Source organism: Dipodomys spectabilis, unplaced genomic scaffold (genome assembly GCF_019054845.1).
Source record: "Dipodomys spectabilis isolate Male_0828 unplaced genomic scaffold, ASM1905484v1 ptg000095l, whole genome shotgun sequence".
NCBI classification, from domain to species: Eukaryota; Metazoa; Chordata; class Mammalia; order Rodentia; family Heteromyidae; genus Dipodomys; species Dipodomys spectabilis.
The window spans coordinates 49,618,310-49,630,546 of record NW_024870772.1 but is presented as its reverse complement, the minus strand read 5'-3'; the positions used below and the strand labels follow the sequence as shown (position 1 = coordinate 49,630,546).

General features: G+C 49.1%; 1 protein-coding gene across 2 annotated transcripts in view; it reads right to left on the bottom strand.

Moving 5' to 3' along the window:
• Schip1 (schwannomin interacting protein 1) overlaps positions 1 to 12,237 on the bottom strand; it is a 101,867-nt gene that overhangs the window by 52,324 nt on the left and 37,306 nt on the right. Inside the window, exon 1 of one of the 2 annotated variants that reach the window (XM_042685677.1) lies at positions 491 to 553. The exons of the other annotated variant lie outside the window; for it this stretch is intronic. Within the exon in view, the coding sequence (XP_042541611.1) occupies positions 491 to 520 (30 nt within the window). The 5' untranslated portion in view covers positions 521 to 553. Of the gene's footprint in view, positions 1 to 490; positions 554 to 12,237 lie in introns of those variants that run through there. 2 annotated transcript variants of the gene reach the window in all.

The following is a 12,237-nucleotide window of genomic DNA, read 5'->3' as shown; positions in this document are numbered from 1 at the left end:
CTCATGTTTAATTCATAACTGCAACCCGCGGATGGGCACCGCGGGAGCGCGCGCCTTCGGCGCACGCGGGGCCCCGCTCCCGGCTCCCGGGCGGCCGCCCGCGCGCGCGCGCAGACACGCGAGTATGCACTCTCGACCTCGGGAACCCCACTTCCGAAAAACAATTCAGATCCCGGGCGCCGACCTGACGGTCTCCAACCCCGCGGCTCCGCCGAGCGGCCGCCCCGCTGATGGGAGAACCCGCAGCCGAGCGCCCCCGATCGTTCCCGCGCCCCGCGAACCGGGTCCCCAGCCCCCGCCGCCATCGGCACCTGCAGGCCGGGCTCGGGAAGACGCCGCAGGGCGCCCGGGCCGCGGGGTTTTCCCTCCCCGTCCCCCCTGGTCGCGCGGCTCGGCTGCCGCGCAGGGGCGGCGGGCCCGGCGCGGGGGGGCACGAGTCCCCGCACCCCGGGGCGATCCCGCGGGTCCCCGCACCTTGGGGCAGCCCTACCTGGTAGGCGCAGCTCTCCTGGTGGACCATCTCAGAGCATCCTAGGCGCGGGCGCGCGGGGCAGGACGCGGGGCGAGGCTGCGGGCGCGCACCCCGGCCGCGCGGAGAGCCCCTGCGCACGCGGGATCCCGCCGAGGAAAATGGACGCCGCTTCCCCGAGCGACCTGCGCGGCGCCGCGGAGCGGCCGGGGCTGGGGCCGGGGCGGGACGCGCGCGGACCCCGCGCGGCTCGGCCCGGGCGGCCCTCCCCTACCCCCCCGCACGCGGCCGATTAGAGAGGATGGGCACAAAGGGAAGGAGCGGGCGGCTCGGCGACCTTCCCGTGCTCCGCGAGGACGGCAGCCGGGGAGCGCGCAGGGGAGGCGGGCGGCGAGGGCGAGGCGCACGCGGGCTCGATGCGGCCCCGCCCGGCTGCGGGGCCCCGCGGGGGAGCCCCCTCCCCCCACGCATTTCTCAACTTTGATCAGGCCGCTCTGAACGCTGGCCCTGGGAAGGGCCTTTCGTGTTTGTCCACTGTCTACCTTTCAAGAAAAATATTGTTATTTTTTAAAATTTAAGGTTCTTTCCTTATTTTTGGTCCTGAAATCGTTTGGAAGTCAAGCAGTAATAAGGTGGATTAGTTATTCTCACTCCTCTTTAAGGGGAGAAAGCTTATTAAAATATTTAAATCACTATAATTTATTCCCTGCATGAAAGCTAAGCTCTTAATTTGCAAGTTCTTTTTCCCCCCTTTTTTCTTTTTCTTTGAGTAAAGCTCTTTACTCAATGCTGTGACTTGAATGATAGACACCCACAACACAGCACAGATCATCCTGGGAAAAGACGTCCTGCTGGACCTGGCTGTGGAAGTTAGACTTAAATTATAAATATGCATGTGAGCTCGTGTGTTAACTGATGTATGTACATTCACAGGAGGATTCTAGCGTGTAACACCTTTGAACTGACAGTTTAACAACATGAGGTATGTGTGTGGGGGAGGGGTGCGTTGGGGGAGTCATGGGGATGGGGCGCAAGAAAGAAGAGAAGAAAGGAGAATGTAGTCCTAATAGTGTACACAGGTGACAATGGCAGCAGGTGACATGAGGGGCCGGGTGGGGCTGGGAGAGATGGCCAGAAGGATGAGGGTGACACTGATAGAGATGCATTGCATTCACAGACGGCCATGTTTATGGAAACCCCTGTGTGCAACTACTTAAAACATAACAACCACCAAACAAACAAACAAAAAGACCGTCCTGTCCCTCTCAGAAAGATGGATGGATTGGGAGAGAATCAATGGAAATTATGGTCCTGGGAACCAGGAGCCACTTTCTGAGTGGTTTTAATAGCGCTCTGGGGCTCGAGGACGTGTAGGAAGGAACAAGTAGGCCTGTAAATTCCTCAAGCTAATTAAGGGCAGAAAATTAAGAACAAAACCCCAATGAAATACTTTTTCCTTATCTCCACTCCTCTGTTGCCACAGGCGCTCCATTTTGTTCTTTCTTAATAATACCGCCCTGGTGTGGGGGTGGGAATCGGGGCAAGCTGTAAGAAAATCACTAAGGATATGATTATAAACCACTTTCATGTCTGCCTGTTTTCTTAAGAAGGCATCTCTTTAGCCTCTCCTCCCACCAATAACACAGCCTTCAATATGGTACTAAGAGAAAAAACAAGGACCTTTGGCCTGAGAAATGACTCACATGAATGAAAAGCTTTCATATCAAGTACTTTTTCTGAAGGTAAGGTAATTTATGTTAGGAATATTTGGTAATGTATTTTATTAAAAACATACTTTTAGTTAAATGTGTTTTAGTATCCTTAAGCAGTTGTACAAAGGGGTTCAATTCAACATGTTAGTTTATGAATACAATATGGTAATGTATTTTAAACATTAAAACAACTGTTTGTAGAAAAGAGAAAAACTAGATTTAGAATTCTTGTTCAATTTTAATTCACCTCTATTGGTACAACTCTATTGATACATGCTCAGTCATTCCAGCCTTTTTTTTGGAGAGGGAGGTGGATTTCTCTTGCCTGGCTGGCACTCTACCATGTGAGCCATACCTGCAATTCCACCTTTAATTGTTTAGTTGAGATAAGAATCTCACAGAAGAGGTGGCACTGTGGTTCAAGTGGTAGAGCACTAGCCTTGAGCACAAAGAGGCTCAGGGACAGTACCCAGGCCCAGAGTTCAAGCCCTGAGACTGACCAAAAAAAAATAAAATAGTAAGAAGAATCTCACAGATTTGCCCAGGCTGGTTTCAGACCTCTATCCTCAGATCTCAACCTTCTGAGTAGCTAGAATGCAAGATGCCTGCTACCTGCTTCTGGCTGTATGTCAGCCATCTTGTTTGATGATGGTGGTGGTTGGAGGGCGGTCAGTCACTGGAGATCTCACAGGTTCCCGGGCCTCACAGGGCCCAAGGAAGCAGCACTTTGGGGAGCCTCTTGGAGCCCACGGTCCTTCTCCCCAGTGGGGAGGGGAAAGAGGGGCCAGGAATCCTGCACGGGATGTGCTCATGCGCTCATGATGTCATTGTGCTCATGATGGCAGCAGAAAACAGGGGTAGGTGAGGAATGTTCTTAGATAAGGAGTGTTCTTAAATACAAGATCCAGAGAAGAAGAAACAACAATCCCCGTGTCCCTATCCCTGCCTTTCTGGGTCTTGTCTTGGCATCTATCCAACCCCAGATGACAGCTCTCATGTCCACAGCAACCAGCAAGGCACAGCAGACCTAAGATGGAAAGTTCCTTTTGCAAAGTGGCAGATAAGATGAAGTAGAAACCCCATCATCCTAGCTCCTCAGGAGGCTGAGATCTGAGAAGCTAGCCGGGGCAGGAAAGTCCGTGAGACTCCTATCTCCAATTAACCACAAAAAGTTGGAAGTGAAGCTGCGGTTCAAATGGTAGAGCACTAGCCTTGAGCACCAAAGCTCAGAGACAGTGCCCAGGCCCTGAGTTCAAGCCTCAAGATCCACCAAAAATCAATCCATCTATCTATCTATCTATCTATCTATCTATCTATCTATCTATCTATCTATCTATCTATCTATCTATCTATCTATCTATCTATCTCATGCTTACTAGAGAGCCAGATTTTCCAAGACAGGGCAGCTCTCACTTCAAAGGCTGTTGGGCTGTTGTTCAAGTGTCTGGCTGGATATACTGAGCCTGAGGACTTTATGATGTACAAATCGAATAAAGCCACTTTCTGGACTCTGATCTCTTCTGAAGACTCTGAGATACATTACATAAGCTCCTACAGACATTTGCTAAGTGTTGTTTTTTTTTTTTTTTAAAGTCCAAACATGATCCCACCCTTCACAGGTGCTGTTCCCTAAATAGTGGGAGTGACTCAGAGGCGAGAACAGATTTCTGACACTTGTAGCCCAAATCCTGTCAAAAACTCTCCCAAGAAGACAGAAACAAGACGAAAACAGGAATAGATCAAACAGGTTTCTCTTCATACTCATTCCCTGGAAAGGACTTGGTGTTATAATTTAAATTATTATTTACCAGCGGGGGAGAGAACGACACAAAAACCAGCTGTTCCAAGAACACTTAAGCAAGACCAATTTGCAAAGTGACATTAATGTTGGTTATTTTTGACTAAAAAAAAAATGATGAACTTTTTCTTTTAAGCACAGTATTACAGTACAGCTCTTCCTTTGGTCTTCCTATCTATCTTCCTGACCTGTTTAAAAATATTGAAGTTTGCAGCTGGGTGTGTTAATGCACAGCTGTAATCCTAGCAGTCAGGAGGCTGAGGTGGGAGGATTGCTTCATTGAGGTTCTACTTGAAAACAAACCAAACAAAAGGAATGTTGACTTACATATTCAGAATTAATCTAACACCGTGGTTTCCAGAAACCACGGCCTGAGAAAGTCATAGCATGTCCACTAACAACAAAAGACCATCAAAATAAGCAAAAGAAGGAAAGAAACATGGCTTTCTGGGTACAAAACCAAGTGACTGTGGTCCAGGCCAAACAATACTGCTGTGGTCTGATTGGGCTGTCCAGAACCAAGGCGTAGAAGGAAATGGTGCTGTGGAGAGGACATGAAGCCACGAGGGTGGAGGCCTTGTATGTGGCATTTGTGTCCTTATGAAAGGCCCAGAGAGCTGTCCTGTCCTTTCTGCCATGTGGAGACACAGGACCAAGGACCCAGAATGAGGACGAGATCCTTCCCAGACTCAAAATCCACCTGTGCTCCACTTGGGACGTCCTAGCCTCCAGAACCGTGAGAAGCGATTTCCACTGTTTATCATACAAACTTCTATGTTCCATTTCTGTTGCTCATCATCACCCAGGTAATGACATTTCGAAGCAGAAAAGTCCCTGAGACACGTATCTCCAGTTTACCAGCAAAAAGCTGGAAGTGATGGTGTGGCTTAAATGGAAGAGGGCCAAGGAGCACGGGCTGCCTTTTAAGAAAGTAGAAGAGGCAAACAAACAAAAAAGGATGAAAGGAAAGCCGCCCTGTCCTCTAGACCTTTCTCACCCTACGGTTGCCTCCCTCCTGCAGGCCTCTCCATGGAATGTGGCCTAGTGGATTTGAATCCTGCAAGACTCACTTCCAACCTCTGGCTTCCAGTTCAGTAAATTTGTGCTGGAATTAATGTCACTGAGTTTGGGATGATTTGTCGTCACAGAAATGGAAAACTGATGCTTGGGTGAAAGCTCATGGACGCAGGGGTGGTGGGGTGGGGAGGAACAAGAAAGATGAAAGCAGACATTGCTGGAAGTCAAGGTGAGAGGGCTCGTGTGGTGCGCAGGTCAAGGCAAATGCTGTGGAGAATCAGAGGGAAGCAGCCGGATTTTGACTTACTAGGACAACACGCATTCCCCTTATGGAACAACTCAGTATGGTAGGTCAGCGGTGTAAGCCACAGGGCTGTGGCCAGGAAGTGGAGGATGGAGCAGGGAGCGGTTTGCAAAGAAACTTGTGGATGGGTCGGATGTTCTAGTGGTGGCTTGAGCGTATATGAACAGAATCAGGAGCTGCTGGTGAGTGGAAAACAACTACAAGTCCTGAAGGGGTGGATCTGCACCATTCAGTCTTAGAATTGAAGATAGGAGTTGTTCAGTCACAAATAAATGCTGGGTAAGGAGGCCCTGCTGGATGGGGTGAGTTGTGTCATGTGGAGAAATCTATTGGCGCTTGGAGAGTGGCTGGCCCCGATGGAGCCCTTAAAATGAGCAGCTGGAAGGAAGTTAGGTCTCAGGGCAGAAAGGCTGGCTGGGGTGGGACCTGAGGCTAACCCGTAGAGGGGAAACTATTCTAACTGATTGTGTGGCTCTGAGAATGCTGTATTGAAGTCTACCATAAAGGTACAAGAGACAAATAGGCTGGGGGAATGGACCTTTTAGTTCTAGATAATAAATATGCAATACTTTGTAAGATGTTAAGTTGGGAACATTAGAACTATTCGATTTAGATAACGAGCGAGCACGTACATGTGGTCAGAATTCATGAGATCCCTTCAGCATCCATGGGCGAGTTTTAAACTCACTCATCGAGTGTGTGTCTGCTGAGCACAGGACAGGATGCAAAGCCCGCAGAGGCATCTGCCATTCCAACACACTGAATGATGGGGCCTGGGAGGCGGTCAGAGGTCATTAGGTTGTCCATCAACCACCCAGTGGTGACATCCAATCTGCTCCTATGGAACTCCACCCAGGACACACAAATACAACCCCAGCTCCTTCTCAGTCTATGGGGTGAGTGATGGGGGAATCCAGGAAGACTTGCAAACTGTGTACGCCTAGCCAGTCCACAGTCGCACGGGCTGGACGTGTAACTACAGCACCACCAGAGATGCCCCTGGAGCACACCCCAAGTGCTAGCTCACCCCAACCTTCTCCCTTGCTTCCCGCTTTATGTCTCGATTGGATTTAATGAGCAGTGGGATCTGGTCATCAAGGCCTGGCTGCTGTTAAATTGAGGCCATCCCCACATTGGGGTAGAGGGCAGACATTCTTGAGGAAGAGGGGCAGTGCTCATCAGAATTGTATCTATAGTCTTGGCAAGGCTCAGAGGCCTTGCAATAGGAACTGAGAGGAAGACAGAAGTGAGACAGGCCACACGTTTTTATCCATATAATGAGAAATGAGAAACTTAACCTGGGGATCTTATAAACTATGTAAATTGATTTGCCCACTAGTTTGACTATTACGTTTCTGTTTATTGTTTCAGGTTATATTGAAAGATAATTTTCTAAGAAAATTATTAGCATGGATTACTTGGCCACTTGTTTTAAACTACTGGAATCTGCTTTTAAAAATAAATATCTATTCGGGACTGGGAAGGTGGCTCAGTGGTAGAGCGCTTGCCTTCTATGCATGAGGCCCTGGGTTCGATTCCTCAGCACCACATAAGCAAAAAGAAAAAAGCTGGAAGTGGCGCTGTGGCTCAAGTGGTAGAGCGCTAGCCTTGAGCTGAAGAGCTGAGGGACAGCACCCAGGACCAGAGTTCAGGCCCCATGACCGCCCCCCCCCAAAAAAATAAATAAAAATAAAAATCTATTCAACATGGTCAGAAACATTTCTTTCAGGGATAAAAGTATTCCGAGTTTGCATTAACTTTTACCTATTCTACGTCTCAATGGGAACAACAGGTTCTTGTGTTATTCACAAATATTTGAAATAGAATTTCATAGATGCCAGTGACAATCATATTCCACCTATATGTAGTTTTATTTTTGCATTTTGTTTGGCTGTGCCCACATCAAAAGAATCCTGTTTCACACAGAAAAGTAGTTGTACACCTTTAAAAGTTTTTGTTAGTAGCTTTTGCTATTCAACCTAAAACCTGTCCAAAAGCTTGAAAGCAAAGTAGCAAGCAATGTGTTCACAATTGATTTTCTAACTAGAGAGAGCCATCACTCACATTTCTTATTATACACAGGACAAGAAGAGACAGGATGCACACTTAGTGTGGATCATCAATCTGCAACAGGACCTCCTCATTTGATGTATTGGGCACTAGCTTCTTCTTACACCACCCACTGAGACTGGACGAGAGGCTGTGCTGAACAGATGTGTGTGACCTGACCTGGCCCTTAACCAGATGTGTATGACCCTACCGGGTCCTTAGCCAGGCTGAGCCTCCTGGGACACCAGATAGTTTTTTTCTGCCTGGATGGGCACAGACATAGATTTCCCAGCAAGGTCAGAATAGGTTTCACAGGCAATGGCACGCAGAATTTACCTTTACCTGGCAGAGTTAATTAAATATGCTGATATCAGAAAGCGTGTGCGTATGTATGTGTGTGTGTGTGTGTAGGAAGACTATGCACACATAAGAGACATGAGATCCCTTAGGCTGAAAGATTATGTTCATTTAATCACAGCATGCTAGGACAACTTGTCAAGTCTAGGAGACAGCCAGCCTCATCGGCGGATGTATTATTCGGCATTGCTTTTATATCTCAGAACTCGGCATTTCCAATTGTGTCTTTTGGGAGATGGGGTTGAGGAGGAGGCGTGTTTTCCCTCTGGCTACCCTGGGCTGCTGTGGACACCATCTGCGATCCACTGCGTTAGTTACTGCTACAGCTGCGTCCGTGCTCACCCTGCAGAGGAACGAGACGGATCGTACTTGTTTACCGAACACAGTTCTAGGCCTCTCCCCATGGGATTTTTCTGCCCAGTGCAGACTGAAATTTTGCCTGCTGTAAAAATGAGCCACTGATGCATTCATAAATTTGAGTGGAGACTAATGGTTCCATTCCAAGAAATGCCTGTCCTTGTTTAAAGACTATTTCTCTTCATCTCCCATTTTCCAGTGTTTGGAACTGGATAAAGCAGTGACAAAGAAGCAAAACCAAGAACAACAACAAGAACAAAAACCCCACCAAAAAACCCCCAAAAAACCAAACAAACAAAAACCAGAGTAAGAAGTGTTATAAGCCTTCCAAAGCTACTTTTCAAATGGAATTCAGCTGGTTTTGAAGCAAGCCAAGCCCAAAGGAGCAGACTACGCAAGCCAGTGTGGCTGGGCCTCTGGGTCTTTCAGTAGCTGATAATCTTGAGTATAAATAAATATAAGTGCATTTAGCAAAAGCAATACATGGATCCCTGACAAGACAGAAAGGCTGTTACCCAGCCCTACCAGATGGTGTTGGCTGATTAAAACCAGGTTATAAAAGTATTAGAAATAGACTCTCATTCCGAAGAAAGGTGACCTCTAGTGGACAATTGTGTTTTCTCAAGCAGCTCAAAGTAGGACCAGGATAGCAAACACAATGTTAAGACTTAATAACAACCTCCTTTGTATAGAACACATAGGCTTGTGTACATGACTACGCCAAACAAAGTATAGTACATGCTCCAGGGAGTAAACCCTTGGAACCATTAGCAGTTTATCAAAATGCATGTTCAGGAAGCTGAATACTGGGGGTGAGGGATGGGGATCCGGTTTTGATTTCACTGGGCACACGGTTGTCTTTCGCAGACCACAGCACAGTTTGTAAAGGTTAACCTAGGGAATCTGTAATGTTGGTTTTCTCCAAGATTGTGTGCCCCACGAGAACCTGGGGTCCTAGTGATCATGCCCACCACCATCTACCAGCAACAAATAATGGAATGAATGAATGAATACAATTCTCAAGAATGAATGAATGAATACAATTCTCAGGAAATTTTCTTACTTTGGGGCCTGTGACCAGTTGTTATTCATTCAATATGGCCAGCCTGGTCAGGTGATCATATGCCCATCTGAAGATGGTAAAGGTCACCTGGGGAGGAGGCAAGTGGCCAACTGCCAGCCACGTGCTGAGCTCAGCCTGATGAGGCCTTTGATGGCCTTCCTTCTCCCCATGGGCGGTGGTTCTGGCAGGCTTTGAGGGCTCTCCTTGCAGAACTGTCTGTCACAGGGCCAGTACTGACTAAGCCAGCTGGAACGAAGGGCAAAATAATTGTTTACAGCACCCAGGTACTGTGAGCTCACTCACTGAGCCTCAGAAAGCAGACAACGACCACAATTTAATTTCAAGTTGATATGAGTGTTTATCAACCTCTTCTCAATATGTCCCCTTATGTGACAAATTTTCAGTTTCCAGGGGAGAGCCAGGCCATGCAAGTAAATGATCTGATGTTGCCAACCTGTACGTCCCCCCAAAGCCTACTGATGAATGCAGTCAGAATTCTGATAATGAAGAAGCGATACAATGCCCTTATCATTTTTCTCATGGGAAGGAAGACAGACCAAGCCTTATTGAAGATATGCTCTTACAACTGCCTGCTGACCGGGGAGGATTAAGGCTAGAGAAGAGAGGAGGAAAGGAAAGAAAAAGGGCAGGAAATAGAAGAGAAAATGGAAGAAGAGGACGAGGTGAGATCCAGGACAGGAAAGGAAAAGAAAAAAAGGAAGGAAAAGAGCATGTCTGCTTCCTCAAACAGGAGAAAGCAAATAGAGGAAACCAAGCCAAGGCCTACAGCACAGGCCGTGGCTGTCCAGAGAGCCCTAACAGGAAGACACAGTGGGCGTGGCCGCGGCGGGCGTGGCCCCGGGGTCGCGACGGGCGTGACCTGGGTGGGCGTGGTTTAGTGGGCATGACCTTGGGGTTGCGGTGGGCGTGGCCTAGAGGGCGGGCGTGGCCTCGGTGGGCGTGGCCTCGGTGGGCGTGGCCCGCGATTCTAAGCCCCATCCCTCTCTAAGAGACAGTTTAGGGGACCACTAGCTCCAGCCCCGCAGCTCGCCCGGCCATCTCCGCACAGGGGGGGCTCAAGTGTCTGTGCTCATTCTTGACACATCTGCTGACAGTCCTCGTGGATCGAGGTTCAAGACTGCGGGGAGTACAGGGCTGCCAAGGCCAGCCCTGGAAGGCTGTTTGGCCAGGGTGCTCCTAAGTGGGACCTAGTTTTTCCCAGAGGTGAGGGGTGGGTGCGGGACCTGGGCTGGTTCTGCCCGGTTCAGCACACACTAAGCACGCACAAGTCCTGGTTTCATACCCAGCGTGGACGGAGGGAGAGACGCCCACTGGATTTTCTACCCAGACATCTTGATTCTGCCCTTCCACACTCCCCAGCTTACAATAGTCACAGCAGTTCTTTTTAATGATTACCCGAGGCCAGGTGTGTGGTACACCCATGTAATACCAACTCCTAAGGAAGTAGAGGTAGAAAAACTGGTCTGGAAGGTCCATCTGATAAACATGCTAAACAGCAAAGGAACAGGGACAGATCTCAAAAGATCCTGAGTTCAAACCCCAGGGTTGTAATAAACTATAATAACAAGAGAACTGGGTTCCATCCTACCTCCAAACCCTCTAGTTCATCTCAAATCTAAAAGCCAACTCAAGACTCCCATCACCTATTTCCTAGCTCCAGTGTGGCCCTGCATGACCTGTGCTCAAGTCCGAGCCACAGTCCTCTTTATTTATTTATTTTTTAATTTTGTTTATGGGTCCAGTCGTGGGGCTTGAACTCTGGGCCTGGGCGCTGTCCCTCAGCTCTTCAGCTCAAGGCTAGCACTCTACCACTTGAGCCACAGTGCCACTTCTGGCTTTTGTCCTTTACTTATATGTGGTGCTGAGGAATTGAACCCAAGGCCTCATGCATGCAAGGCAAGCACTCTACCACTGAGCCACCTTCCCAGCCCAACAGTCTTCTTTATTAATCCTCCATCAAGTCGAGCACTTCCGACCTCAGGGCCTTTCACTCACTGCTGCTTCTGCTTGGAACTCTTTGGCCCCAGACATCCTGGTGACTCATGCTCAGTTTCTTCTCCTGTCACCTCAGCCATGAGGTCTCCTTGGCCGTTCTGTGCAAAGGAGCAATCTCTCCTAGATGCCACTCCCTGACCCCAGACCCCACTTCTACTTTTCTGTAGCAGTTAGCACATTTTAATGCCACAGAGGTGTTTGCTGCTTAACTCCTAGCATCACGTAAGCTCCAGATGTCAAGGCCTGGGTTATCTTCACAGCTTCTAGGCTGCATCCCACAACCTGGCACTGGAAGCATGGACCAAGGCCTGCCTCTCCTCCTTTCTTCATCTGTCCTCAGCCTTGAGTTACTTCAATCGTCCAGCTACCAGCCCTACTCCTGGGGCACAAAACTCATTTAATTCCAGACAGAATGGAAGTGGAAGATTTAAAATTGTCTGTACTCTACTGCTACACTCACGTGAATCTGTGCATGTGTGTGTGTGCGCGTGTACTTTAAGAATGACCTGTCTGCAATCATAATTTAGAAATGCCGAGTTCCTCTCACAGGAAGGAACTGTTATCCCAGGTGTTGAGCCTTCCTGCCCCATCTACCTTCAAGAGGAAGAGGTCCTGATAAAAGTGGGTGGGGTAAGGGGGGGCAGTAAAAACACCCTGATGCAGGAACTGGTTCTACTGAGCCTTTAACACCCACCCTCCACCCTCCTGCAGCCTGTAGTCTGGTGATAGCCAGGAATGGCCCCGGGCAGAGTTCCCTAGGTTTGCATGGCGTGTGACCCTGCACCACACAGCCCCACTGGTGTCCTGACCAGCTCCACCTGCTCCAAGAGCCAAGAGCCCAGGTTGGGGGTTTACTGAACCGCCTGCCCTGGGAGTGGGAATGTGGGTGAGGGGACTTGCTCCCTCTTCTTCCCCCTTCCCCCTTCCTCTGAGGCCAGGCCTCCCCTGAAACAGGGGGGAGCAATCTGTGGGTGGTCCCAGGCACCACCCTGGCCACTAGGTGGAGCCCCTGGGCAAGTGAGCCACCAGGCAGAGACCAAAATCACATTGGTGACCAGTCTGGCCGGCTCCCGGCTTGGTGTAAAGGGCAAGCTC